At 52.1% G+C, this 22,316-nt stretch overlaps 8 protein-coding genes across 11 annotated transcripts; 5 read left to right on the forward strand and 3 right to left on the reverse strand.

The window, feature by feature from the left end:
• The first annotated feature begins 103 nt into the window (after positions 1–103).
• On the forward strand, positions 104–6,169 carry LOC120904549 (signal transducing adapter molecule 2). Of its 3 annotated transcripts, none has more exons than XM_040314637.1 (7): positions 106–552; positions 643–865; positions 2,329–2,489; positions 2,556–2,672; positions 2,740–3,012; positions 3,092–3,154; positions 3,516–6,169. In XM_040314637.1, exons 2-7 carry the CDS (start codon positions 823–825, stop codon positions 5,103–5,105), a joined length of 2,247 nt encoding a protein of 748 aa, XP_040170571.1. In that variant the 5' UTR covers positions 106–552; positions 643–822; the 3' UTR covers positions 5,106–6,169. The 3 variants fall into 3 exon arrangements, with proteins under 3 accessions (XP_040170573.1, XP_040170571.1, XP_040170572.1); XM_040314638.1 differs by having other exon boundaries at positions 106–350; XM_040314639.1 differs by lacking the exon at positions 643–865 and having other exon boundaries at positions 104–350.
• A 151-nt stretch (positions 6,170–6,320) lies between these two features.
• On the forward strand, positions 6,321–7,455 carry LOC120900670. Its single transcript, XM_040307986.1, has 2 exons — positions 6,321–6,471; positions 6,531–7,455. The coding sequence occupies exons 1-2, from the start codon at positions 6,406–6,408 to the stop codon at positions 7,332–7,334; spliced, it is 870 nt and encodes a 289-aa protein (XP_040163920.1). The 5' UTR covers positions 6,321–6,405; the 3' UTR covers positions 7,335–7,455.
• Positions 7,456–7,466: 11 nt separating this feature from the next.
• LOC120900671 (bis(5'-nucleosyl)-tetraphosphatase [asymmetrical]) lies at positions 7,467–8,697 on the reverse strand. The gene is made up of 2 exons (XM_040307987.1): positions 8,213–8,697; positions 7,467–8,076 (listed from the first exon to the last, which is right to left on the reverse strand). Exons 1-2 carry the CDS (start codon positions 8,383–8,385, stop codon positions 7,824–7,826), a joined length of 426 nt encoding a protein of 141 aa, XP_040163921.1. The 5' UTR covers positions 8,386–8,697; the 3' UTR covers positions 7,467–7,823.
• A 259-nt stretch (positions 8,698–8,956) lies between these two features.
• On the forward strand, positions 8,957–10,325 carry LOC120900669 (mediator of RNA polymerase II transcription subunit 30). Its single transcript, XM_040307985.1, has 2 exons — positions 8,957–9,183; positions 9,265–10,325. The coding sequence occupies exons 1-2, from the start codon at positions 9,063–9,065 to the stop codon at positions 10,131–10,133; spliced, it is 990 nt and encodes a 329-aa protein (XP_040163919.1). The 5' UTR covers positions 8,957–9,062; the 3' UTR covers positions 10,134–10,325.
• A 218-nt stretch (positions 10,326–10,543) lies between these two features.
• LOC120900668 (cysteine protease ATG4B) lies at positions 10,544–13,107 on the forward strand. The gene is made up of 5 exons (XM_040307984.1): positions 10,544–11,245; positions 11,331–11,676; positions 11,748–11,827; positions 11,892–12,452; positions 12,526–13,107. Exons 1-5 carry the CDS (start codon positions 11,134–11,136, stop codon positions 12,588–12,590), a joined length of 1,164 nt encoding a protein of 387 aa, XP_040163918.1. The 5' UTR covers positions 10,544–11,133; the 3' UTR covers positions 12,591–13,107.
• Positions 13,080–14,537, reverse strand: LOC120900667 (PCI domain-containing protein 2 homolog). Its single transcript, XM_040307983.1, has one exon. It carries the CDS (start codon positions 14,387–14,389, stop codon positions 13,202–13,204), a length of 1,188 nt encoding a protein of 395 aa, XP_040163917.1. The 5' UTR covers positions 14,390–14,537; the 3' UTR covers positions 13,080–13,201.
• A 252-nt stretch (positions 14,538–14,789) lies between these two features.
• On the forward strand, positions 14,790–18,635 carry LOC120902039 (transcription factor A, mitochondrial). 2 transcript variants are annotated; one of them, XR_005739366.1, is made up of 3 exons: positions 14,790–14,958; positions 15,085–16,097; positions 18,513–18,635. XR_005739366.1 is itself a non-coding variant. In XM_040310515.1 (2 exons), the coding sequence occupies exons 1-2, from the start codon at positions 14,900–14,902 to the stop codon at positions 15,857–15,859; spliced, it is 834 nt and encodes a 277-aa protein (XP_040166449.1). In that variant the 5' UTR covers positions 14,790–14,899; the 3' UTR covers positions 15,860–16,404. The 2 variants fall into 2 exon arrangements, 1 of the variants encoding a protein (XP_040166449.1); XM_040310515.1 differs by lacking the exon at positions 18,513–18,635 and having other exon boundaries at positions 15,085–16,404.
• Positions 18,317–19,993, reverse strand: LOC120902038. The gene is made up of 2 exons (XM_040310514.1): positions 19,562–19,993; positions 18,317–19,497 (listed from the first exon to the last, which is right to left on the reverse strand). The coding sequence occupies exons 1-2, from the start codon at positions 19,815–19,817 to the stop codon at positions 18,803–18,805; spliced, it is 951 nt and encodes a 316-aa protein (XP_040166448.1). The 5' UTR covers positions 19,818–19,993; the 3' UTR covers positions 18,317–18,802.
• Positions 19,994–22,316: the final 2,323 nt, after the last annotated feature.

The raw sequence follows: 22,316 nt of genomic DNA on the forward strand, positions 1-22,316 counted from the left end.
GGCATTTATTATAAAATTAATAGCTAATAATTGGTTTACTGCCTCTCACTTTACAGTGTACCACCGCGCCGTGCGTATTATGACAGCTCGCGGATAAATAAAAGAAAAGCACAGCACCCAACACTGTGAAGAAGAGGCAAGAGCAGCAGCCTGTCATTTTGGTCGATTTGATTCATCATCGCCTTTTGGGTAGAGGAAAAAGTTGAAATTCCCGGAGCACATCACAACATTTTCGGGCCGCGAAATTAGGCACCCTTGCCGTGTAGTGTGTCGCCAAGATTGAGCCAAGCGTTGTGCGAGTGCGAGAAAATCGGAAGCGTGTGCGTGTGAAAGTAATTCTGTGCGAAACGGTAATTTACACTTTGCATCATTTCCGCATACAAAGGGAGCAGCAAAACGTCAATTTTGTGGAAACAAAAGAGGGCGAGAAAGTACCCAACACTGAAGCAGAAAAGCAAAAAAAAAACACAAATCCTTCCCTCAACATATCCCGCCCAGTGGGTCCTAGGCGAAGAAAGTGATCCGTGTGCGTGTGTGTGTGTGTGTGTGTCTGTGCGTATCGAAGGCGAAAGTGGACCCCGTGCTGTGAAGGAGACCAAACACTAAACGAGTTTGCTTTCTCCTCCCACTTCCCTCCTACAGTGTCTCGCTCGGTGCAGTGATAAGCGGGCGACGCCAGAGCTGAACAATTCCCACACTCGAACCTCCATTCGGGGTCTGTGCTTATTGGCCGTGGACGTCGTGGCACTGCAGGGAAGAAAAGGAACAGCGAACAACAGCGACAGCGATCCGCGGACCAGCAACATCCGCCACGCTACAAACATGAGTCTGTTCGGAACGACGTCCACACTCAACGCCGATATAGGTTGGTATGAGAGTTGCTCGCGAAGGACAACAACTTCGGCCCATGTGACACGGTGGCTTGGTTGCAAATGTTTAGCACCTTGCAGCCCCTTCGTTGCAATACAGAAGAGAAAACATTATCTCTGCATCCCGCTGGGTGTACATGGCTGCCCCGCATTACGCACCAATATCGCGACACATTCCTGCAATTGGTGTTTATTAATTAAATTAGGATGTGCAGGCAAAGGCGCGCGCGCTGCTGCCATTGCCCCGATTGCTGTGGCAAAACGACGGAAGAAATGGTTCCCGGGGTGGCAGCAGTGAATGGTGAAACCTGTACCACATCCAATCTCCCCGAGGAGGTCAGCCGCGCTTTAGGTACAGCGTGACGTGACACCCTTGATAACACGGGGCCCGCCCGAACGGGCAGAAGCATACTTTGTTAATGACGCAGGAAAACCAATACGAAGTAGCAATATGAGAGGGAATGAACTTAAAATCATGGAATCCATCGCCTGCCTAGAACCGTAACAATATGCTCCTCTGTCTTATTACTTCGGGGTACACACAACTCCAGCGCAACTGGACAAAGCTCTGGCAAAGTTCAATTTACGCCCTTGTTCCCGTTTTCCGGTGCGCTCTTTGTGCTGCAGCCTCAGAATTAACCAGACTGTTTGCTGTTTATTTACATCATCTTTCGCGCTTCCACGTAGCAGAAGAAGAGCTTAAAGATAAAGATTATGGTTTGAGAAGAGGTCACAAAACGCACACTGCAAAGTGCGATGACTAATGCGGCCCGCGGCCGCCTGCCTCATCAGCCTGCCCTTTTGCGTAGACGCTTATCTCGTCTACTCGTCGTTTTTCGCTTCGGGAAACCTTACAACTTCTAATCGAACGGTTTCGTTTCACCGTGCGTTTTTGTGTGGTATTTTATACGACATTTTTAGAAGCTACAATCACCATCGAAGTACTTTTGGTGTCAGTTTGAGCTCATTATTGAGCAAAATTTCAATTATGCTAGAAACTTTAATTTTGAAGATTTATTTTGTTTTGGGAAACGCTTGCTCACATCGAACAAGCTATTATTGCACAACGCACGCGGCTGTGATTAGGTTGTGATGAATCATTTGTACGGATTCGATGCGGAATTGCCGCCCGGTCGAATGATTCGCCCCGTTTGCGTGATGTTTCGGGTGCTGATCGTGGTGATAAATGATACGGACTGGGCGCAAAAAAAAAACACGTTCTAGAGGTTGAAATATGACCGAGCAATGGGTTTTTTATGCAACATCAACCGCAGATGTACAATTCTCGGTTACATTTACAACAACAAGACGATTGTACGCAATAAAACAAGTTTTTGGTGAGATTTTATGGATGTGCAATTGAAATTGATGAAACGATTGAATGACATGAAATAATTGTATATTAAACATGTACCATTTTTGCTTATTTATTTAACATTTCGTTTGCTTTATGTTGTAGAGAAAACAACAAGCGAAAACAATACGACGGAAAATTGGGGCCTCATACTGGACATCTGCGACCGGGTAAACAATGGATCGGCCACACCGAAGGATTGCTTAAAATGCATCATCAAACGATTGAATTCGCCCAACCCGCACGTGGTTATGAAAGCAATAACGGTAGGGTCAGGAGGCGATTTAGCGTTTACAAACATTATTTATCGCTTATTTATCACAACATTTCAGCTGCTCGATGCATGCGTTAACAACTGTGGCAAACAGTTCCACCTGGAAGTGGCCTCGCGGGAGTTTGAAACGGAGTTTAAGAAGCTGTTGCAGAAAAGTCAACCCAAAGTGACCACGGTAAACAGAATGAATGCAGCATTGTGAACGCCTTTTAATGTATTGCCCGCGTCTTTCTAATCTGCAGAAGCTAAAACTTACCCTAAAACGTTGGGCCGAGGATGTGTTCAAGTCGGATCCGCAGCTCGACCTGATACCGTCGCTGTACAGGAAGCTGCGTGACGAGGGGCACGACTTTAACGACCCGTCCGCCACACCAAAGCGCGAAACGACGCTCAGCAAAGACCCGAACGTCGTGTCTAGTCAGCAGGAGGAGGACGACATTGCGAAAGCGATCGAACTGTCGCTGAAGGAAGTCAAAAACACGCAATCTCCGAAGATGATGTCATCGTCCGGAACGGTATGCAGTGAGGGAAACCATGGTTAGGGTTAGGGTTTGATGCAATAGTAATAATGTGTTGGTGTTTTTTTTTCCACAGAGTGCTTCATCTTTATATCCTTCCGCTTTGTTATCTACTGCACCAGCGGCAGAACCGAGGAAGGTAAGTCATAGCATATTGAAGGGTTTTTAGGTTTAACAAACCAAACAAATATTGTAAGATTTTCCAGGAGTCCTAATAGCTGTGGGACATTTTATTGACTCTTTCTTACGTGAAATGAACTTAATATAATGGAAATTGAAATTGAGCCTCCTATGATATTCCTATTGGATTTGTCCAATGAGAGTGCTGTAGAGCTCTTATTGGACAAATCCAAAAGGAATATCCTAGGAGGCTGTCATAGAATCCTATTTCCACCATATGAAGTCCACTTAGCATAAGAAAGAGTCAAGGAAGTGTCCTACAACTATGAGAACCCCTTGAAAACCCTGTAACATGTTTTTTTCATTTCCATTTCATGCAGGTTCGAGCGCTGTACGATTTTGAGGCAGCCGAAGACAATGAGCTAACGTTCCAGGCCGGCGAAATCATCATGGTGCTGGACGATTCCGATCCGAACTGGTGGAAGGGTCAGAACCAGCGCGGGGAGGGTCTTTTCCCATCCAACTTTGTCACCGCCGACCTGTCCGTCGAGCCGGAATCGCTGGCGGCGTCCGGCAAGGGCGCGAAAAAGAGTGTCCAGTTTTCGGACGAGCAAAAGCAGGACGGCGCCAAGGACGGGCAGCAGAAGCATCTGCTGCAGCCGGCGACGGTGGAAATCAACGAGGAAAAGATTGACCGGCTGCTGCATCTGATACACGAGGCCGATCCGGAGGATCCGTCGCAAGACACGGAGGAGATGCTCCAGCTCGAGCAGCTGGTCAACCAGATGGGCCCGATGATCGATGCCGAGCTGGAGCGGGTCGATCGCAAGCACGCCCAGCTGACGCAGTCGAGCAGCGATCTGGTGGACGCGATCAATCTCTACCACAACCTGATGCGCGAACCGGACCGTTCGGCGATGATGTCGATGGGTGGGCCGGTGCCGGCCGGTGGTGCGTACGGTACGCCCGGCGGCTACCCGGGCAGCTCGATGAACCCGATGTACGGTATGCCGGCAATGTACCAGAGCCTGCCGGGTGTGGGAATGTACCCGATGGGACCTTCGCAACCGCCGTCAATGCCGGGGTACGGTATGACCCATCTACGGCACGACATGACGCAGATGAACGTTGGCACGATGCCACAGTTTCCTACGCCAGCGCAGCAGCCGCCACCGCAGCAAGCTGGCATGCATCATCTTTCTCACCAACATCATCAGCCTCACCCCATGCAGACCGTGGCGCAGAACGGTCCCACCACCAATGGAATGCTTTCGCAGGGCGCACCACCAACCACGTCGTTGGCTGGAGTTGGCAACCAGCAGCAGCAGCAGCAGCAGTCCACGACGTCGGTCGCTCCACAGACGATGCCAAATATGCCGATGCCTCAACAGCAGCAGCTCGGAGGAATGCCGCAAGGATTCGCCAATCCTACGTCACCTCCGCCTGTGGGAATGTCCGGCGGTCCGCCATCGCACCATCAGATGCAACCGGCACCACCCAATCCGAATCAACAGACGCTTCCGCAGATGCGACCGGGCGGAGGACAGCCTCCCGTCAGCTATCCGAGTTACGTTCCCCAGCAGCAGCAGCAGCAGCAGCCAGTGTCCCAACAGATGCCGCAAACCGCCGTCCCGCAGGGAATGCCGGGCGCTGGTGGACCACCACCACCATCAGCCCAACCGAATGCGAACCATCATCCCAACCAGCAGCAGATGAGCATGCCACAGGCCCACTATCCTCCCACATCTGGCGCACCAACTCACCATCATCCGCAGCAGCAGCAGCAACAACCGCAGCAGCAACAGTTCATGCCCCAGATGGGACCACCGCAGATGGCCAACTTCCCCCCGATGGGCGCCCCAATGAACATGTTCCCGCCCGGTGGGCCCGGTGGAATCGGAGGACCACTGTCCATCAACACGAACCACCAGGGACCGCAAAACATTCCCATCTACCAGCAGCAGCGGTAAGCTTCGGACGGTCGGAAAACGGGGTAGCGGGGACAGAACCAAGGGAAGGCATCCGTCCCGATCGCCCAACAAAAAACGACACATTTTGACCAATGCCACTTTTTTTCGGTTCGATAATCGGTATGGGTACAAGGGAGGTGTTTTTGATGTTCGCCTAGCGGTTTTAGTCGGTATTCTTTTTAACTGAAACTTTCCCTTTAAAAGCCATAAACTGAACGTGGGACGAGGAGCAGAATTGGTTTGTTGTTTTGTTTACCGCTCGATTTACTCTGCTGGCGGCAGTGTCTGTGTGTATTCGAATTGAGTAGAGTTTTGGTTTTAAATTACGGTTCGGCTTAGAGGCTCTTGGCCTTTCGCAGGGCCAAAAAGGGCTACAATGCCACAGCAATGATATTCCTTTTGAGATAACAACAACAAGTCCCCTAGGCACACCCTCCCTCCTCATCCTCCTCCTTCGTTCACCAAGTGCAAGGGCATTAGGCAGTGGACGTGAAGCGCGGATTGGGCAACGCTGTTTGCCGGCAATAATAGAAGTAATGCTGCATATATTACGTTTTTGAAACAGTATAGCGATACAACAACAACAAAAAAGGCTTCTGGCAGTGTGATTAGGCGGAAGGAAGGAAGGGAGAAATTGATAGCGGAACCTGTGTTGAATTATTAGTAGCAAAACGCACGTGCGTGTGTGTGAGGGCTTATTTTTTGAACATTCGCAGAATCTACAAACCGATTAGAGGGGGGAGTCCGTTAGCGTTTAAAGCAAAAAAAAAAAGCAAGGAGGGAAGAATATATAGTAGGATATGTATTTATATACGATATCATGAGGCGGCCGGCCGTTCGGTATGGTGGGGAGGCGTATTTGTTATCTACCCGCGTGGCTGTCGCAAAGGAAACCCGGAAGGTTGTTTTGTGGGTGGGTGGGCCCACCGTAAAGGGGTGAACATTTATAGATGGAGGCGAAGAATTGATGCAAAACCGATGATAGACGATGCTGTATAATAGTTGAGCTACGTACATACTACACACAACCTACACATTGAAAAATAAATATACTAAATTAATAACAAACTGGTTTGTTTTTTTCTGTCAAACAATTTCTTTCAAAAGTTTCCAAAATTGGGGAACAAAAATTCAAATCCTTAACACAAAAAATAACCGCCAACCGTCGCACCTGAATCGCCTGTAACTTCAAGGGTTTACGAGCCGGCGCGCGGTGAAGCTGTCAAAGTTTATTTATGTTGTTGTTTTGCAAGCCTTTCTTTTGCATCGCCTACTGTTCCAATCCGGCACACACTACACGATGTTTGCAAGATGTACATCGGCATTATTGCGGAGATATTGCTCCGTAAGCAGTTCTTCAACTCTGGTAAGATTTAGTTCACAACGTATCAAACAATGTAACAACAAACCACGTGCACATTGTAGGCCGAAGCGATCGCAGCCTCCGTGGAAGGTGCGGACAAGGAAAGCATCAGTGCGCTGCTAGTCGCCGTGCCGGAACTCTCTAAATACGCCCCCGAACAGTGGCACCGCACAGCGAAACTGCTCAGCACGGAAGGGCTCGAGCTGGAAAAGACACTCTCCATCATCGGCGGCCACCCGGCCATACTGGTGCGGCCGGTGGAAAAGATCGCGGAAAGCTTGCACTGCTGGCGGTCGTGCCAGTTCGGGGACGCCAACATGAAGGTGCTGGTGTCGGCCCATCCCTACCTGCTCGATTACACCAACCACGGGCAGCTGGCGCAACGGGTCGCCTTTCTGCACTCCCACTTTGAGACGCGCAAAAACGTGTACCGGCTGTTTCTGGCCGCCCCGAACCTGCTGGTGGACGAGCAGCACGTGACGGAGGCAAAGATCGCCTACCTGCTGCAGGCGATGCGCCACGAGGTACTGGAGGTGGTGAAATCCAGCGCCTTTGCGCACGATCTGGACCATTTGCGCTGCCGGCACACGTTCCTGGAGCGGCTGGGACTGTTTAAGCCGCGGTCGCTCAAGGCGGAGAAAGGGACACCGACGGGCAATCCTCCGCTGCACCAGATTACGGACACGAGCGACAAGCGGTTCGCGGTGAAGGTGGCGTACGTTACGCTGGAAGAGTACGAAGTGTTTCAGGAGCTGTACCGGCGCGAGATGGAGCAGGACGAGCAGGACGAAACGGACGATGAGCTGGACCGGGAGGAGGTGGAAAGTGAACCAAAGCGAAGTGCGTACCACAAGAAGGGCAGGTAGGATGGGATGGTGACTTTCGTTTTTTTTGTAAATGTTGTCCAATAGCGTTGCACCAGTTACGCAGCAATAAATGCACGTGGACGTCGCGCCAGTAGTCAAAGAGCTCGTAAACTTAAGCAAACCCGATCATCGTCGTCAGAGTATGACTCTCATTTATTCGCTCGGTTTAAAGTGAACAGTTTTCACTCGGCATATATAATATATAATCGTGGCTAAAGTTTACAGTACAGTAGGTCATAGAGAACAATCGATAATTGTCAATTATCCAATTAGAGAAAGCGATTGGCGCGCGCGCACGTGTCTATGTGTGTGTATATATATGTATGTATGTATAGAGATATACGTGTAAAACTGCATAGCGCGGAACAAGAGACGGTGCAAGAGACGGATAAATAGACTTGTACTCGATCGAAACACGCAACCACACATACACGCGGTCACACAAACACACACACACACACATTCACTCTCTCTCCCCCCCCCCGCCGTTCACAGCTCGTTTGCCTTAATCTTAGCATCGAATGCGCGTACCATCTTCGCGAAGTCTTCGTAGCCCGCAATTTGGATCGCTTCATCACAGTCCAGCCACTTCATGTCCTGGTGCTCGTCGGACAGCTTCGCCTCCTGGGCGGGATTGCGCAGCTCCGCCAACCAGTAAACGACCACCTTGTCGTGCCCCTTCACTTTGTACTCGAGCGTGCACGATTGCTTCCGGTGAATGTTTAGGTCACTTTCGGCGTATCTAAAAGCAAAGCGAAACAAAGCAAAAACATCAGCATTGTTATCCGCACCAAACAACCGCGGGAGGGGGGAAGAATGTGTGACCTTGCGACAAGATGCGCTGTTTCGTTGTTTCACCCCCCTTTTCTCCTACTTACCCGGCTTCCTCGGTCGTTTCCCGCAGGGCCGTCGCATAATCGTCCTCCCCCGGATCGACGTGACCTTTCGGTGGTGACCAGTGATGCTGGCCGTACGATGCTTGCAGCATCAGATACTCGATACGTTCGCGCAGTCGGCGAAATATGAGAAAGCCGGCCGCCCGTTTTGCCATTTTGCTGTCCTTGTGTTCAATGGTTAGTCCTTTTTGGGGTACGGAATCACACGCGAAATCAAGGTGGCGGAGCGCAGGAGCGACGGGTGGTGCGACTCTCTACTGCGGATGAAGATAAACTGTGCGACTCACCGATGCAGGCACTGATTTTCAGGGATTAAGGCTGCGGCGTGTGTGTGTAAGTGTGTGTGTGAGTGTTTGGTACGGTGCACTTTCGCGGAACGGGGAACGACGTCGCGGGACGTGAACTTTGTCCGATGCAACGCGGCGTGTTTGAAATGAAATCACGAGAAACAGTGCAGCGCACAAAGCAAAACAAAAAGCATCTGACTGTCAGCACAGGGTGACACTGGGAACCGTTGACCGTTGGCCGAACCGGCTCAAAATGATGCAAATATTGAAAATAAATACCATTTCTTGTTTAAAAAATTCAGAAAAAATGGTTTTCATGCAACAAGTTTATTTCTGAAATTTTACACAAAATAATTCTTAAAAACTGTGTAAAATATCTAAAACCCGATTACCGGTTCGCGGGCCGCGTCACATCTCATCGTGCAAGCTGTCAAAACATCAAGCTTGTATACACACGCACACACTGTTCGCCGCATTCGGTTTGTAAGCTGAGCGAAGGTTTGCCGGAAAAGTTGCAGAAAAAGGCAGATTTTAATCGCCCCACCATGGCTGGCCAGTTCCCGGGAGGATACCAGAGCCCCAGCGGGCACCGGGGCAACTACAACAGTCCCATCATCCAACAGCACCTAAATCAAATGAACGTGCCAAACCAAATGGGCATGATGGGTGAGTAGAGGAGTCATCCGGCCGCGTACCGTTCCGTTCCGGGATGCATTTTAACCTTCCAAAACTCCAATTCCACTACAGGATTCAATCAAAACAACATGATGAACAGCCCACAGATGCAGGGTGTACCGGGGCAGGGCAACCAGGACATGGGGCTCAATCCGGGCATGATGCAGCAAAACCAACAGCAGCAGCAACCCGGCCAAGGAATGCAACCTAACCCTCAGCAGGTTGCGACAAACCAGCATCAGCCCGGTGCGAATCAAATGGTCGGACAGAATCCAACGCACCAAGCCGCCCAACCATCCCCCCAGATGGGCATGCAGCAACAACAACAACAGCAGCAGCAACAGCAACAACAACAGCAGCAGCAGCAACAACAAAGCAGCAATGTCGGACCCGGCAACCCGATGAACAACCCCCAGTCACAGAACCAATCCGTCCCGCCGAATCAGCCCGGCGCAGGGACGGCGGTACAGCAGCAGCAGAAGGCCGAATTTAACCTGCTCTCGCTGTGCCGCATCGGGCAGGAAACGGTACAGGACATTGTGAGCCGCTTCCAGGAGGTGTTCGGCATACTGCGCTCCATTCAGCCCCCGAACGGGACGAACCAGGGCCAGCTTTCCAGCAACGACAAGAAGGCGAAGGTGCAGGAACAGTTCCGCACGATCCGGTTGCTGTTCAAGCGGCTGCGGCTGCTGTACGACAAGTGCAACGACAACTGCCAGCAGGGCATGGAGTACACGCACGTGGAGAGCTTGATACCGCTGAAGGGCGAGCTGGAGCGGACCGAGCCGGTGCACACGGAGGAGTACAAGAAGGCGCTGCAGGAAAACCGCGAGCTGGTCGCGATGGTGCAGCTGAAGAACAAGCAGCTGCGCGAAATTATCGACAAGATACGGCTGACCATATGGGAGATTAACACGATGCTCAGTATGAGACGGTGCTAGTCGGATGGATCGGTGTGCAGGAGGGCGACACTCTGTGTAGGGTATTATTGATAGTGTAATAATAATTTTCCACTTAAATTAACGCTCCGAAAACAAACGCTCGTGTTTGAATGCGTTTACTCAAAATGTAGGGCCGACGACTGCGGCAGCCCGCGGGCAGAAATGATATTTATAAATGGATATTTTTAGAAAGCATTTCGTTCTCCCATTAATATAAGCATATATTCCTACCATTCACACACTGCACACCAGCATATGTACCCGTTTTCATAAAACTGCACAGTGGGCGACGACGTCGCTCGGGTGGTCCCACAATGCAAATGCACCCTTGCGTCCGTCCGTCCGTCCGTCAGCTGAGCATCGGTGGGGGACGCGCGACGCCTAACGTCAAACAGCAGAAAGGAACATCGGAGCGGTGGTGCTGTGACAGAGAAGGGGAAGGGAGGATGAAAATAATAACAAACGCGAACAAAAGAAATTTCACTCACACTGCCCTTCGTTCGTTCGTTTCGTACTCGCGCTCGTCGCTAGCTGCGTGCGTGTGGCTTCTTTGTCAGAAAAGCGCTTTGGGTCGCGCTGCAATTTCGAGAATGCAACAAATGTCCACCAAGAAGCAGTTGTTGAGGCGATTTTGTGTTTATTATTGCGTGCTTTAATCGAGCAAACTGGTGTGCTCTGTGTGTGTGCGTGTGTGTATGCGCTACCGTTGCCAACAGTGACGACGTAGTTGGCCGTGCGTGTGTGCCCAAGATTGGACTGAAGGTAGTGCCACCATCATCATCATCATCACCACCACTACGGAAACCTTCCTGTGGGGTAGGGTGTAGGGTCTTCAGAGGGTGACACAATCGCCCCCGTGGCTCTGGTACGGAAAAGAAAAACCATCTCCTTCCGCGGCGTCTTGTGTGTCTCGCTGCGGAAGAGCTGCTGCATAAGTAGGCCAATGTTATCTCCCACCCCCGGGGGCACTGCGAACAAGCGATAACATAACGGAGGAAAAATGCTGGACGCATATGTTGGGTACGATCTGAGCATTGCCACCGAACCGGACGACATCCCGAAAACGAACGACACGGTGTGGATACTGGGCAAGCAATACAATGCCACCGATGGTAAGGTTCCGATGCTCCATCTGTGTGTGTTTGACAATGGTGACTCAGTGCTGCCTTTCTCCCTTTTCCCCCCTCCCCTCCGTAGATCTCGAAGCAATAAGACAGGATGTGCAGTCCCGGCTGTGGTGCACCTATCGCCGCGGGTTCGTCCCGATCGGCAACACGCAGCTCACGACGGACAAGGGCTGGGGCTGCATGTTGCGCTGCGGGCAGATGGTGCTGGCCCAGGCCCTGCTACAGCTGCACCTGGGCCGGGACTGGGTGTGGGAGGCGGAAACGCGCGACGACATTTATCTGAACATCGTCAATCGGTTCGAGGACAGCAAGCAGGCCCCGTTCTCGCTGCACCAGATCGCGCTGATGGGCGACTCGTCCGAGGAGAAGCGGATTGGCGAGTGGTTCGGCCCGAACACGGTCGCGCAGGTGTTGAAGTAAGCGCCCAGGAAGGACTAATCTCGCATTCATGAAGGTATAAAATATTAAATTCTCCCTCTTTTTTTAGGAAATTGGTAAAATTCGATGACTGGTGCCGGCTGGTCATTCATGTAGCTTTGGACAATACGGTGGCAACGGACGAAATAGGTAAGTTTTTTGAAAAATATTGAATTGCATTATATTTCTAACCCTTTCCCCTGTTCATTGCCAGTGGAACTGTGCGTGGATAAGAAAGAACCGGAAGCATGGAAGCCGCTACTGCTCATCATCCCCCTCCGGCTGGGGCTGAGCGAGGTGAACCCGATCTACATCGAGGGACTGAAGAAATGTTTCCAGCTGCCGGGCAGTTGCGGCATGATCGGCGGCCGCCCCAACCAGGCCCTCTACTTCATCGGGTACGTGGGCGGGGAAGCCCTCTACCTGGATCCGCACACGGTTCAGCGGGTGGGCACGGTCGGCAGCAAGCAGGACCCGGCCGAACAGGAGCTGGACGAAACGTTCCACCAGCGGTACGCTAGCCGGATCAGCTTCACCTCGATGGATCCGTCGCTGGCGGTGTGCTTTCTGTGCGTCAGCCGGCAGCAGTTCGACAAGCTGGTGGCACGGTTTAACGACAGCGTGAACGGCGGCACGAGCCAGGCGCTGTTCGAGGTTACCAAGACGCGCCAGGCACCGTGGACACCGACCACGGCTTCGTCCGCCTCGTCGCGGAAAAACAGTGGACCAACCGAGGCCTTCAATGTGATATCGGCGACGGAGATTCCGAACGAAGGTAAAAGGGGACGCACTGTTTGGTTGTCGTTACACAGTTCCTAATGTGTGTGTGTGTGTTTTTACTTTTGCAGAATTTGAAGAGGTAGAACCACGCACGTTGGATGATTCGGATGAGGAGTTTGAAATTATAGCCTAGCGGCCTCCGGACTGCACACCACAGCACGATCTGTACGGTTGAGGAAATCTAACACAAAAACTGCTTCTGTATCAGCTTTTTCCCCCACCCTGGTATCCTCGAACACAGTAGGCTCTGATCTGAAGGAAATGGAGGAATTCTGCTGAAGCGCTTCGCCTGTACGCCTTGTCATCGTGCATTCTCTCCAGCGTGTCACTCGAGACGATTTTTTCTATGCCACGATGTCTAAAGTGCTCCCAAAAAGCAGCGTTTAAAAGATTAGAATAAGAAGAAGTGCAAATCGAATCGAACTGTGGCCACAACAAGGTGAGGTTTTGTCGTTAGTTACGCTTTCTTTTTTAATTTCAATTCGCGTTCTCTCTATGTGGTAAAAGAAAAGGATTTTAGTATGGTTGCCAAAAAACAAAACCAGCAATAATGAAAGCACTGCAACGAAAGGAACGTTCTTTCGAAAGGGAATTTAAAGGCAAAAACACTGAATAAATCGCGTTACCGCTGTTTGGTTCCGCCGCGCCGGCTTCGTATGTCGTCTGTATTGTTGTGTGGGAAAAATATAGTTTACGTTCAATTACAATCTAAACAAATGCCCCCATCCCTTCCCCTTCGCCGGATCATGCGGCCACTACGCTCGGGAATGCGTTCTGCTTGGAGATGACGAGCTTGTTGTGCTGGTAGCTGATGTACCCCTTGATGCGCCCCTCGTAGATCAAGTTAGCCACGATACAGTGTGTCTCGTCCATCGACACGTCCTCGGCGCCGGAAAACTGGAGCGCCGTCTGGAACGCGTTCATATCGATCTGATGCGTCTGCAGTATCTGGTGCACCTTCTTGAACAGATTCCGGTACGTCAGGATCTTCATCTTCTCCACGATCAGGTACACGCCCGCGTTGATGAAAAACATCTCATGGCGCCGGATCGCTTCGTCGAACCGGCGCACGTTGCCTTCCTTCACGGCCGAGGCGAGATCGTGAAACTGCAGCACATTGTACCGCTCCAGCACCTCCTTGCGCGGCATGTACCCGAGCAGCATCTTGACCGGCGTCAGGTAGATCAGTATCAGCCGCTTGTTTTTCGTGAACCGCCGCGGGCAGTTGTCGAACGCGAAGCTCAGGTACTCTTCCGCATTCTTAAAGTCCGAATCGTACATCGCCTTCCGGCCGGCAAAGTACTTGTACGTGATGCGCTGCGCAAGGGTGAAGCTGTCCTTAAAGTTGGAGCTGTCGATCGCGCGGATCAGCGGTTTGCACAGGTGCAGCTTGTTGATGCGAAAGTACACCTTCAGCAGCTGGTTGACCAGGTTCAGCATGCCGAGCCGTTTGGTGTCCTCGTCCGAGGAGCGCGTATCGCCGGCACAGACGCGAAAGCAGGACATCAAGCTTTCCGCCGCCTTTTCCAGAATTTCGCCACACTTGGAACTCTTCGTTTGCTGCTCACACTTGGCTGCCAGCAGGCGCAGATCGATCGAGACGACGTACATGATGGGCAGGATCCAGTTTTCTTCCTTCATCTGCTGCAGCAGCTTCACCACGGCCTGTATGCAGCCGGTTTGAAAGCGGTAAGCTTCCGCGTAGTTGGGCGGATCGGAACGCATCAGATGGTACACCACCTTGAGATGGGCGGACACGATTTCGTCCAGCGGCGAGGGCAACTGTCGGCTGACGGCGGCGTCCGGGTTTTCCTTGTACAGGTTGGGATCGTTGACGTGAAAATCCTGAAGCGACAGGAACCGCGCTACCGCCTGCCCTTCGTACGCGTTCCACACGCGCATGATCTTGTTTAAATAGTCGTGCAGATACATTTTTGTGGTTTTTGTGAGTGTTGGATGGATTGTGGAGATGCTTCTTCCACTGATTGCACTGAATGTTTTACGAATCACGGAGGAAAATGAACCGCAGCGCGCTGTGTTTGTAAAAATGCGGCACAATCAAACATAAACAAACCGTTTGACAGCTCAAGCATTGGGTGTTTATGTAAGTTGGGTAGGTACAAAATGAACAAACGTGTATTTTTATGTTATCACTACCTAAACTTGCAATCTTTTCGGTTGAATTTGATAGAATTATTTTCGAACAACTTAATTAATTAAAACTCAGCGTGGAATTGGGTTTTTACCGATATTTTTAACCCACCTTGCAAAAAACGTGCCATTTGACAGCTACCGTCGCAAAAAGAAGCGCGCACGAAAAAAGGTAAACAAACGATGCTGTCAAAAGTGGCATCGCTGCGGAGAAAGGCAAACGCTTGTTGTGCAAACAGATTCGGCTGATTTTTTTTTTGCTGCTCGCAACTCTTTCTTAAATTAATAATTATGCAGCTCAATGCAGTGGCAAGACTGTTCTACAGTCCGCGGCTGTTGCTTTCCACAAGGTAGGTTACCATTTTCGCGTTCCTGCTCTGTTTTTTCCCACCGCTTCAATTGGCTAGGTTATGTACACACCGTACGCCCTGGGAGGTAGCTTTGATTTTAATACAAACACGCGACTGTGCTTTCAGACAACCGGGGTCACTGTCCTCCGTGCCATCCTGTGGGCTGCACGCAACGGCCACCCTGAACGATGCCGGCACTGCCACCAAATCGGTCCCGGAAAAACCAAAACGCCCGATGAACACTTACATAAGGTTCGCGCAAAGCATCCGGTCCTCGCTGGCCAGCGCCAACCCACAGGCTTCCCCCACGGACATTTCCAAGCTAGCCGCCGTCAAGTGGCAGTCGCTCGACCAAGCCACCAAAGCGAAGCTGGAGGAAGAGTACAAGCGCGAGCAGGCGGTGTGGTTGCAGAAGAACGCCAAATATCTCAGCCAGCTGACCGATGCGCAGAAGGCGGAAATAAAGCTCGAGCGGCAGCAGCGCAACGAGGGCAAGGTGAAGCGCGAACAGAAGCGCATGCTGAAGGAGCTCGGCCGCCCCAAGCGCCCGATGAATGCGTACCTGCGGTTCTGCGCCCAAAACAAACCGGCGCCCGGCCTGTCGAAGGAGGACAACAAGATGCAGATGAAAAACCTGGGCATGCAGTGGAAACGGCTACCGGAGGGGGAGCGGGAGCGCTACACTAAAGAGGCGGAAGCGGAAATGAAGCGCTACCAGGAGGAGATGAAGGTGTGGGAAGATAAAATGCTTGCCGCGGAAAATGTGATCGCGGTGCGGAAGAAGAACGTACTTCTGCCACCGTCGCCGGCGTCCGTAAAGGCGAAGAAGGGTGGCATTCCGGTGGTGGACAGTGCACCGGTAGCAAAGCCGAAGAAACCAACCAGTGCTGCCCGTCCATAGGAACTCGGGTGTCCCGCTTTGTCTGGGGAAAGCAACGCGCAAAGCGTCCACCCAGCACGCACCGTTGTAGAAGGTGAACCAAAGCGAAACGTTACAGCGCCAGACCAAAACCACCTCCAGGCGGGTAGGGACACGAGTGAAGGATTGAAGCCGCCACCGGTGGCACCCAGCACAGCATCCACGCGAGAACCACAGCAGCAGCAGGAGAAGCAGCAGCAAGAAGAGCACCAGCAGAAGGGTATAGTGAACAAGTTGAAATCGATCTTTAAATTCTGACACTGGTTGCGCTGCATGGAGGACAGGGCATTGCTGTTGGCCGTCTCATACTGGCTGCTCGTGTATCCATGTTAACTCCATGCCCCCCATGCTTGCCCGCTGCCCTTGTTGTGAGCATTTGTATTTTGTTGTGTGATTTTTTCTTCTACATTTTCGTTTTGAATTGCCATTTAATAACAGATCATTGCATTTGAATGGGAAAAGGAACAAGCATTATAACGACATAAAGTAGACGCCATAAAGCTAACTATTAGTAGTAACTGAAGGAAGTGGCCGTGTGTGTGTGTGTCTTATTCATATGCTTGAAAGAACATTCCATTGATTTTTAATAATATTCGTCATCGAAATTGTGCTCATACCGGGAGGAGTGTATTGCAATTAACGCCATTTAGCATGATTCATGCAGCAAACCCCCAAGATTACGAAGAGAACTAACTGTTGTGGGCAGCCGTGCGTGCCGACCCCTGGACTTGCCGTGGCAGTTGCGCTGCCACCGGTCAACGTCCAGGGGGACAACAGTGTGTACACGCACACTGTCGCACACACTAAGCGTGCAAGGCTTAGTGTGTGCCGAGCGCCTAGGCAGAGTGTGCACGAAGGCCGATCGAGCAGGAGCTCTCGGCAGGGGCGCTCGGTGCGGCTGGTGCGCGGCCCATACAGTATACGTTTAAAGTGTTTGTTCATTATGTATTTTATTTATATCGTATGTTTAATAAGTGTTTAAATAAAGCAAAAGTGTTTAAACATAACAGTGGCGACGAGGATGGGATCCTCCTGCGTAAGGGGGATCCCAGTACGAACCCGCGGACGCCATCGCGATTGTGCATGTCTTTCGCTGCATCATCGCAGCAGCCATCGCGATGGCAAAGGTCCGGGAAGGATTGGGCCGCCGCCCCCGCCAAGACCGAGGCCCCGGATGCCGTCCCATCAAGGGGACAGCATGGGCAGCGCTGCACACTCTCGGCGACGTGTGAAGGTCGCCAGGCTGCAGTCCAAGCAACGCCGGCAGCGTCATCGGCGAGGAAGCTTTCCGCCTTGCTGCTGGGCTATAGGCGAGAGCGTCATCCGCCAGGCTGCAGCCCCAACTTCAGCGGGCGAGGGTCAATGCCGCCCAGCAGTTACAACAGCAGTCGTGCCACTGTGTCCTAAGAGGGCGAGGGATCTATGCCGCCCTGGATGCAGTGTGGAAAAGGGACGAGGACCCATGCCGTCCCGGATGCTGCCCTGTACTATGGGGGCGAGGGTGTCATGCCGCCCCGGGGGCAGCCACAGTGTCCAAAGAGGGCGAAGGTGTCATGCCGCCCTGGATACAGCACTACGAGCAACAGCAACGCGCAAAGGAAGGGCGAAGGGTCATGCCGCCCTGGCTGCATCGTGACCAAGAGGGCAAGGGTGTCATACCGCCCTGGAACAGCATCATCAGCATCAGCCCCAGCTTCAGCGGGCAGCAGGAACGTGTAAAGGAAGGGCGAGGGTCTATGCCGCCTAGCATCAGCATCAGCAGCAGAGCGCAGCAGCAACAACAGCAGGAACATGTGAAGGAAGGGCGAGGGTCCATGCCGCCCAGCATCAACAACAGCAGCAACAGTGTCCAAAGAGGGCGAGGCCGCCCTGGATGCAACAAAGCATCCGCCGCCGCAGCAGGGTTGTCGTCGTCGGCTCGGCTCAAGCACGACAAAGGGCGATAGCAGGGTGGAAAAAGGCGACGAAGGCGTACGCAGCATCGCCACCGCGGCAAGTGATCGTCACCGTCGTGGAACAAACGCGAGAAAAGGGTGAGAGCGAAGCCGATAAGGGTTTCGGTATCCGTGGTATTCCGAAAGCGCTCGCGCCACAGCATCCCCAGTATTCATCAGCATCGGCCGGAGGGTGTCACCACACCGGTATTCCCTCAGTGGAATATTCCGTGTCGGTTCGACCCCTCCGGATAAATAAAGGGGGAGATGTTGTGGGCAGCCGTGCGTGCCGACCCCTGGACTTGCCGTGGCAGTTGCGCTGCCACCGGTCAACGTCCAGGGGGACAACAGTGTGTACACGCACACTGTCGCACACACTAAGCGTGCAAGGCTTAGTGTGTGCCGAGCGCCTAGGCAGAGTGTGCACGAAGGCCGATCGAGCAGGAGCTCTCGGCAGGGGCGCTCGGTGCGGCTGGTGCGCGGCCCATACAGTATACGTTTAAAGTGTTTGTTCATTATGTATTTTATTTATATCGTATGTTTAATAAGTGTTTAAATAAAGCAAAAGTGTTTAAACATAACACTAACCAACGACCATTTTAATGTATTGCGTGTTGGAATGGACTGTAGGTACGCAAGCAAATGGCTGTCTTTTATTACATATGCTCCCTCTTTTCTTTACATGTACCCATGCGACACAGCTTTCGCACTGTTCGTCACTGGTTTGCTAATGCCAGACTGGGAGCAATTTTTTGACGAATTAAAATGGTAAATAAAACACAAAATTTATAGTTTAGCGATAGCGACACGCATGCACCACACAATGGCAGAGTTTACATTATTAGTTGCACAAACTGAAAGATGACAGACAATTACTTCCCTTTCCCAACAAGCCTGGTCGGCGCTTACGAAAGTGGTCCATATAGACAAAACAAAAAGAAAGAATACAACTAAACAAAACAACAGATCCTACCGCATCGGGCCACCCTCCCTACGAGACCGTTTCGAGCTGATCGTACCCGAGCACGTACCGCAGCTCGATGCCCAACCACAGCCGGCTCCACAGCAGGTGCGTGAGCACGAAGAAGAACATAAAGAAGGCAACGTCCTTCATCACCTTGTTGACAGTGTTCATCAGCTTCATCACCGTTTGGGACGTTTTCATCGGTATGCCGCCGAGCATGAAGACGATACCGAGCAGCTGCTGCCCGCCGGCCGGCTCGACCGACCCAATCATTAGCAGCTCAATCAACTCCCAGGCCAGCAGCGGCAGGAACACGTTGCCCCCGATGTACGCCTCATTGCCGGTGGCAAACAGCAGGTAGGCCACGATCGACGCGACAACGAGATGAACTTTGGTACGCAGCGCTCGCGCAAACCGACTGTTGCTGGGCGATGAGGCGGAAGGCTGCTGCTGGCTTCCGGCGGCTCGACGCTGCGTGCTGGCTGCCCCATCGAACAGTCTCCCGTTGGCCGGTTGTGCTTGGTTGAGTGTGTTGAGCAGATGAAAGATGTCACCGTTGGGGACGGAGCTGCCCGCTCCACCGCCACCAGTTAGGGCGTTCAGAAAGGAGTCATCGTTCAGGCCGGAGTTTGCCAGCAGCGCCTCGACTTGAGGGCTGATGTACTCCAGGCGTTCGTCCTGCGGGTCGGGATACACGCCGTACAAAGATTCCGAGGTGGTTTCTGCGGAGAAGGATGAACATTAAAACTTTACTCCACGTCACCCAGCCCCTTAGTCACTTCTTACCATCATCGACGGGCAACGTTGAGTCGCTGCTGAACGGATCCCCGCTGGTAATGCTTTCTTCGGGAATTTTGGGCTCTGGTTTCGGTGGTGGAGGCGCTATCTCTTGGCCCACTATTTTCGACAGTCGGTTGCTGGAGTTTTCCAATATCTTCCTTCGTCGCGCTTCCCTCCGTGCGGCCAGAATGTCTTCCTGCGTTTTGGGCTGCTGCTGCTGCTGCTGCTCCACCGATTCTGATGAAGCTGTTTCGCCATCCATTTCGTATTGTGGTTGTGATTATTGGACAGCGGCTTTGTTTAAGCGAATGCACATTGCTCTCCCGCGGGCGGAATGTGCTCGTTTTTCTTCCACTACCACAAGTACCGGAGAGGAAAAAGAATGTATTTTGATTGCTTCGTTTTGTTGCCGTCTTCTGCATCCACGAGTTTTGACGTTGTGTGACAGTTGGGAAAAGGCTTTTCGAACGGCCGCCGCTGTCACCAGAGTGACCAGAAATACCGATTTATCTGTATTCCTACCGATTTTTTTTATATGCCTACCGATTCACAGATGACCGCCCTAAAACTACCGATTTTCCATTTATCCTACCGAAAATCACAGATATTTAATTTTACAGTCGTTTAAGCTTAATCTGTGGCGCTTGGGATGCTGTTTCAAGGATTGCTAACCTCATTTGTTACTTATCCCGCGGATGCACGTTTGTTTGCCTGAATCTCGCTGTCAGCGGTTAAAGCTTACCCGACAGACTGTTGTGTCCGCACAAAACAAACATGAGACAGTGGTGTACGGCACAAACAGAATATGTATTTTTACTCTTATCTTTGGTATGGATAATACAATAACACACGCACGTATATAAATAGAAACGCACACACACACGCAATGCGGGGAGAGGACGACTGGTCCTGCTCGCGCCGCGATCCTCACTGAGGACGTCACAGGATGACAGCCCTGCTGTCAACAGTGAGCCCTCAGGATGAGGCAGCGGTCTGTCCACAACATCTCCCCGTTTTAATTAGGCCGGTACGGCTTAAGCCGACGCAGCGGTTTTAATGTAATTAAAACCGGCGTGGCAAGCGTACGGCTCAAGTGGCGCTGTGTAAAACGGGGGAGAGTGATGACCGGCCTCCGTGTCTAACGCTCGAATGGGATGAGCGTTGCGGGCTGCAACAGGGGGCAGCCGATGTGCTGCGGTCGCTCGTTCCGTTGCAGCCGCTGTGGTGTTGTTGTTGGTGTTGTTGTTGATGGTGCAACAGTAGCGGATAATCCTGCCGCTGTCAATGGCTGTTGCACCTGACGCCGATGATGATGAGGCAGCTCTCCCGGATGCTGCTGCCGATGGGGCGTCACTGTGCGGCTGAGCAGGGGGCGGCCGTGGTGCCGCGCGCGCTTCGACCGCTCAGCCGGAACCGCTGCACAGGGGCGACCGTGATGTCGCTGCCGGTGAACTGCTGTGCAGGGCGCGCAGGATGATGATGACGTTGACGATGATGATGAGGGTACACAGGGGGCGACCGTGATGCCGCGCACGACGACTGTGACCCGGGACACATACGATGTTGCTGCACAGGGGCGACAGTGGTGCCGCCGTCGAGATGCACCTGTGCAGCTGGAGCGCCGGCGATGAAGATGGACAGGGGGCAGCCGATATGCCTCAGCACTGTGCCTGCTCACCGGGCTCGACGATGATGCTGGTGCAGCAAGGGCGGCCGTGATGCCGCGCACGACAATACTGCACCAGTGTGTGTCCGATGACGCTGCAGCGGGCGGCGGTGATGCCGTGTGACGACGGTCCAAAGCGGAATGTCCCCTCGCCTTGTCCGGTATAATGCTGCAGCGGAGTGAGGATCCCTTCGGGGCTTCGCGCAAACCCAAGCGTGCCCATCCTGCGCGATGGCAGTTGCGCGATGGTGGAACCGCGATGGTGGTCTCGGTGCTGCGTCGGTTCGTTAGTAGGATCCCCCCTACGCGAGGAGAATCCCATCCTCGTCGCCACTGTTGTGTCCGCACAAAACAAACATGAGACAGTGGTGTACGGCACAAACAGAATATGTATTTTTACTCTTATCTTTGGTATGGATAATACAATAACACACGCACGTATATAAATAGAAACGCACACACACACGCAATGCGGGGAGAGGACGACTGGTCCTGCTCGCGCCGCGATCCTCACTGAGGACGTCACAGGATGACAGCCCTGCTGTCAACAGTGAGCCCTCAGGACGAGGCAGCGGTCTGTCCACAACACAGACAAAGAGAATGAAATTTTCAGGTGAGGGGTAAGTAGAAACACACGGTGAGGGTCCGGCCCAAGATCGGATCCGAAGTCCGTTGTTTTGGGCTAAAAATTAAAAAATGGCGGATGGAGCGCTACCACGGAAAGAATGCGCTCTATTGCATGCCTTTAAAATGCACGAGGCGCTCTCACTGAAAAGAACGCTCGCTCGCGCTGTTTCATTGTATTTTCCTCATACCCCTTCCTTTCCGTTTCTTTCGGCTTGCGCTGCGCTGAACTGGTACCCCACTTGATTCCAGCGAGTTTCGCTGCGCTGGACTGAAACCCCCTTCCGCTCGTTTCTTTCTTAACGCGCTGTGCGCTTCCCTTTACACGGACTTGGTGAACCCGAATCAAAAGAAAAACTTTAACACATCAAACTTCGTTTATAAATATTTTATCACTTTTATTGCAAATAAAAGCACATTTCAATTCATAGCTTCACACAATCTTGCTTCAAAACACACATTATTTATAAA

This window comes from Anopheles arabiensis, chromosome 3, assembly GCF_016920715.1.
Source record: "Anopheles arabiensis isolate DONGOLA chromosome 3, AaraD3, whole genome shotgun sequence".
Lineage (NCBI taxonomy): Eukaryota > Metazoa > Arthropoda > Insecta > Diptera > Culicidae > Anopheles > Anopheles arabiensis.

What these genes read in the sequence shown, in the direction of transcription:
- LOC120904549 (XM_040314637.1), top strand. Translation starts at nt 823, where the DNA reads ATGAGTCTGTTCGGAACGACGTCCACACTCAACGCCGATATAG. An exon ending in CACACTCAACGCCGATATAG is followed by an intron (nt 866 to 2,328) that starts GTTGGTATGAGA and finishes TTTATGTTGTAG; the next exon opens with AGAAAACAACAAGCGAAAAC. An exon ending in GTCAACCCAAAGTGACCACG is followed by an intron (nt 2,673 to 2,739) that starts GTAAACAGAATG and finishes TCTAATCTGCAG; the next exon opens with AAGCTAAAACTTACCCTAAA.
- LOC120900670 (XM_040307986.1), top strand. Translation starts at nt 6,406, where the DNA reads ATGTTTGCAAGATGTACATCGGCATTATTGCGGAGATATTGCTCCGTA. An exon ending in TAAGCAGTTCTTCAACTCTG is followed by an intron (nt 6,472 to 6,530) that starts GTAAGATTTAGT and finishes TGCACATTGTAG; the next exon opens with GCCGAAGCGATCGCAGCCTC.
- LOC120900671 (XM_040307987.1), bottom strand. Translation starts at nt 8,385, where the DNA reads ATGGCAAAACGGGCGGCCGGCTTTCTCATATTTCGCCGACTGCGCGAA. An exon ending in GAAACGACCGAGGAAGCCGG is followed by an intron (nt 8,077 to 8,212) that starts GTAAGTAGGAGA and finishes CTTTGCTTTTAG; the next exon opens with ATACGCCGAAAGTGACCTAA.
- LOC120900669 (XM_040307985.1), top strand. Translation starts at nt 9,063, where the DNA reads ATGGCTGGCCAGTTCCCGGGAGGATACCAGAGCCCCAGCGGGCACCGG. An exon ending in AAACCAAATGGGCATGATGG is followed by an intron (nt 9,184 to 9,264) that starts GTGAGTAGAGGA and finishes ATTCCACTACAG; the next exon opens with GATTCAATCAAAACAACATG.
- LOC120900668 (XM_040307984.1), top strand. Translation starts at nt 11,134, where the DNA reads ATGCTGGACGCATATGTTGGGTACGATCTGAGCATTGCCACCGAACCG. An exon ending in GCAATACAATGCCACCGATG is followed by an intron (nt 11,246 to 11,330) that starts GTAAGGTTCCGA and finishes TCCCCTCCGTAG; the next exon opens with ATCTCGAAGCAATAAGACAG. An exon ending in GGTGGCAACGGACGAAATAG is followed by an intron (nt 11,828 to 11,891) that starts GTAAGTTTTTTG and finishes GTTCATTGCCAG; the next exon opens with TGGAACTGTGCGTGGATAAG.
- LOC120900667 (XM_040307983.1), bottom strand. Translation starts at nt 14,389, where the DNA reads ATGTATCTGCACGACTATTTAAACAAGATCATGCGCGTGTGGAACGCG.
- LOC120902039 (XM_040310515.1), top strand. Translation starts at nt 14,900, where the DNA reads ATGCAGCTCAATGCAGTGGCAAGACTGTTCTACAGTCCGCGGCTGTTG. An exon ending in CGGCTGTTGCTTTCCACAAG is followed by an intron (nt 14,959 to 15,084) that starts GTAGGTTACCAT and finishes CTGTGCTTTCAG; the next exon opens with ACAACCGGGGTCACTGTCCT.
- LOC120902038 (XM_040310514.1), bottom strand. Translation starts at nt 19,817, where the DNA reads ATGGATGGCGAAACAGCTTCATCAGAATCGGTGGAGCAGCAGCAGCAG. An exon ending in AACGTTGCCCGTCGATGATG is followed by an intron (nt 19,498 to 19,561) that starts GTAAGAAGTGAC and finishes CCTTCTCCGCAG; the next exon opens with AAACCACCTCGGAATCTTTG.